The sequence below is a fragment of the Adiantum capillus-veneris genome, chromosome 21, assembly GCF_014529385.1.
Source record: "Adiantum capillus-veneris isolate H3 chromosome 21, ASM1452938v2, whole genome shotgun sequence".
Lineage (NCBI taxonomy): Eukaryota > Viridiplantae > Streptophyta > Polypodiopsida > Polypodiales > Pteridaceae > Adiantum > Adiantum capillus-veneris.
The window spans coordinates 125,858,055-125,861,854 of record NC_140951.1 but is presented as its reverse complement, the minus strand read 5'-3'; the positions used below and the strand labels follow the sequence as shown (position 1 = coordinate 125,861,854).

At 46.2% G+C, this 3,800-nt stretch overlaps 1 protein-coding gene across 1 annotated transcript; it reads right to left on the bottom strand.

The window, feature by feature from the left end:
- Nucleotides 1-1,887: 1,887 nt before the first annotated feature.
- Nucleotides 1,888-3,482, bottom strand: LOC147431681 (uncharacterized). The gene is made up of 2 exons (XM_086494622.1): nt 3,228-3,482; nt 1,888-2,584 (listed from the first exon to the last, which is right to left on the bottom strand). Exons 1-2 carry the CDS (start codon nt 3,390-3,392, stop codon nt 2,027-2,029), a joined length of 723 nt encoding a protein of 240 aa, XP_086350748.1. The 5' UTR covers nt 3,393-3,482; the 3' UTR covers nt 1,888-2,026.
- Between the last annotated feature and the right edge of the window lie 318 nt (nt 3,483-3,800).

Sequence of the window (3,800 nt, the reverse complement as noted above, 5' to 3'; positions counted from 1 at the left end):
TGTGTGTGTGTGTGTGTGAGAGAGAGAGAGAGAGAGAGAGAGAGAGAGTGTGTGTGTTACGAGGCTGCCCGGGACACTCAAGATGAACTTCTTCACCTAGAGGCCAAGGGCCCGCAACTTGGAGCTCGCGTGCTGGGAGGCTTGCGTCCACTGACTTGAGTCTCTTTGGCGGCTCGTTGATAGGCTCGTCCAGAGAACGGCCCGAGATCACATCTAGCTCGACACACGCAAGAGCCTTCATGAGAGAGAGGGGCAAGTGTTCAATATTTTCCAAAGAAAGAACATGAATTCCATTTCAAATGTACATGAAACAACCTTCAAAAATCCCCCCAAAACCAAAAAGGACTTGTGCTTTTAAAGTATAAATATGGGAGAGCCATCTAATGCCCACTTGATACCATATGCTAGGTATGAAAAGCAGAAAAAGTTAAACCCTATCCATACTAATTATATGAGAATACAGAAGGATTATCCGAATGAGCTTTCCCAGTGTATGCTACAACATTGGTGGTGGTTATCAGTGATATATGTGAAATAACAGTAGACATCTAATCTGTATTTGGTGAATTGAAAACCACTGGTAATTTGCTAATCACAGAAGAAAAAGGCGTGACAAGTTACGCCATATGTAAAGATGCCAAGGGAAAATAGATGACTTGTGTAGATCTAGACATAAGAAATGTTAAACAATTTAAGATGGCTTGCCTAAGAAATGTTGACGAATTTAAAGAATAGTATTTCTAAGGTGTTATGTGTGTGAGAAAGTGTGTATCTGTGTGTGTGTGAGCAAGAAAGAGTTGAGGGTAGCAAAAGCAAAGAGAACGGTCCTAGTTTTTCAATGTCAAGATTTAGCATAAAAGAACAAGCGATGATTTGAAGGTGTAGGGTAGGGAGGGCACCATTCCCTGTAATACTGCGACCGCATGGCAACCGGCAGAGGCCAGGAGCGAGGCCGGGAGCCATTGGCGGGAGCAGTATTGCAGGGAATGGTCACTCAGGGACCATTCCTGGTCATCAAGGGTCCAGGGGAGGGGGGCAAAGCACAATCAATTAAATCAATCCACGTGGACAGTGGTTGCTGCCGCATGTTGACGCGTCCTACTCTGAGGACATTGTGCAGACGGCATGCCGCAATCCCTGTAGTCGATTCTTCAGCACGCTTAGATGGCACGATGGTGGTGAAGTGCTGAATGCTGATGTGTCAGCTGGTGGGAGCTCTACACCATAGTTTGGATTACTAATACTGACGAGTCAGATGATCATTCGCCAACAACAATGAGGGCTGTGATTAGCAGCCCCCCGACCCTGGACCTTGACAGTATCCACTTAAAACCACCATTAACTCATCTCCAAAGTCGGAAAAAACCTACTCAAGCACTAAGGCTTAGCTTATCCCACTCGCAAGTCAACAAACAACAAATAAATCTTCCGCAGATTGTCAAAGTTCATTGATGACACTAAATGAAATGCTAAAAACAAATCATATTGAATTTCAAATTGTAGTGTAGTAAGTCTCACCTTTACCGCTTGCAAGCGGGCAAATACACTTTCCGAGGACGCAAGCATGCATGTCCTCCACTAGCTTTCCCTACCCTGATTCTAGTTTTAAGTGATGGGTCACTCTTACCATACTCGAACGGAAGGGCTTCTCCACAGGGAAGCAAAAGACCGGGAAACAAACCAACATGTGACTAACTAGACACGGACATCCCAACAAAAGAAAAACAAAAAGAGGTCCATGTGATGTTGAATTTGATATTGCAATACAGCAAAGAGAACCGCCTTATTTAGTAAAGATGTACAGCCTAGAGGCCAGCGGGCTGTTCACGATCATGAACATCCGCATGATTTGCTGGATTCTAGCTAGTCACGTAATACAGATAAAGCACCGTACGAGCTTCGATCGATCATGATCGATATTGGTAAGCTGATCAATGGAACTTCCCAAGACTTCTGAACAAATGGGGGAGGAGACTCATAAAGCCACGAACTAGACCACACAATTGCCGCGAAGGCCATAGAAGTTTTATGATGCTGCGCTGCCCTCGCCCGATTCCACATCCACATGTGAAGAAATACTCATTGTTTGTTGGAATCCCTTTGCAGTGTCCAAAAAATGAAACATTGTCGCCATGATGACGGAGCTTACAAACATCGGAATAGGCCCAAAGAGCCACAAAAACATGGGAATAGAGAAGTAAAACGCTCGCAACCCGATAGACCAAAATTGCCCCCCTCTCACCATAAACTTATTGACATAATCAGGGGTAAGGCCCGGTGCGCCTGCCCCCAGTGGTATGCTTATCAAAAAGCTTACATGACTATAGTACCTCACTGATTGCACATTGCATAAAAAGGCCACAATGAAGCATATCAATACACATAACAGCTTCGTCGACAATGTGATGTCTTTGTTGCCACCAAGGAACATGCTTCTTTGCTGCAAGCTGTTGCTACTTCCATTGCTATTTACTAGCACAGCCAGCAGTGAACATAGTAAGATGGCCGCTGTTGCGAGAAGCGTGGATGCCATTATGTTGTTCCGTAGCGTTTGCACTGCCAAAACTCCATTTTTCAAGCCATCCTGGTCACAACAAGAGCTCTCTCTCTCTCTCTCTCTCTCTCTCTCTCTCTCTCTCTCTCAATAAATCTTTGCTGTGATCTCTTGAGAGTATTTGCTACTACAACATTGAAACAACTCTTCTCCCCCCAAAAAATCTCACACATAAATGCACAGGTCACCATACATATTGAAATCTACACATTGCAAAATGCTGGGAAATTTGCCTGTAGCTTATAGATTCTTGATCGATACACGATCAAACAAATACGCCTCAAATTCTCTCAGCTCGTCAAAAGCGTTCTAGCATGTCGACATTCTCGGCACAGCCATGTCACATTGACATGCACACGGATGTGCGCATGCATGATTTGCTCTTTCACCACACAACAAAGAAAGAAAACAAAGGCATTGCTAGATAGATAGCAATACATGGATGCAATAGAGGCACACAGTTCTGCATGCACCACTGCATGACTTCTGATCATGAGCAAAACCACAAGATGTGCGTGCGTGCGTGTATAGAGAGAACAATGAAGAGGGTGCCGAATGCACATCTGCGTGTGTTCGTGTGTGTGTGTGTGTGTGGAGTGAGAACATTAATGTAATGAACGCACATCTGTAGGGCAACAGGCGACATTTGTCACGCGTGTGTGTGTGTACTAACCGCCATCATGGTGCGCACCCAGACTTGGCGGTTGATTTGGTTGACGCCAATGACGGTGGCGGTAGGAGAGCAGCGGAGGCGGTAGAGCAGGCGCGCATGGTAGAGCAGCAGCAGCAGCACCCCCGCCGGCACCAGCACCACCTCCAATACGTACCCCTTCTCCATTTCTTCCTCCCCCGAACGTCAGGAAATGTTCCGCACCGTCCGAGTGAGCGCTCATTGACCCCCACCGTCCTCAAAGTGTGAGGAAGGAAGAGAGAGAGAGAGAGAGAGGGTCGATGTCCTTCAGTCGTGGCAAGTTCAATCCCACATCAACCCCTATTAGTCTGAAGCACACATTCTCTCTCTCTCTCTCTCTCTCTCTCTCTCTCGTGTGTGTGTGTGTGTGTGTGTGTGTGTGTGTGTGTGTGTGTGTGTGTGTGTGTGTGTGTGAGAGCTCTCTCTCTCTCTCGTGTGTGTGTGTGTGTGTGTGTGTGTGTGTGTGTGTGTGTGTGTGTGTGTGCGCGTGCGAGAGAGAGAGAGAGAGAGAATGCGTGTTCCAGACTAACACGGATTGATGTGGGGATTGAACTT

Excerpts from the sequence above, each read along its gene's own strand:
- LOC147431681 (XM_086494622.1), bottom strand. The coding sequence starts at position 3,392 with ATGGAGAAGGGGTACGTATTGGAGGTGGTGCTGGTGCCGGCGGGGGTG. Across the intron at positions 2,585-3,227 it reads GGGTGCGCACCATGATGGCG|GATGGCTTGAAAAATGGAGT; the intron begins GTTAGTACACAC and ends TGTTGTGACCAG.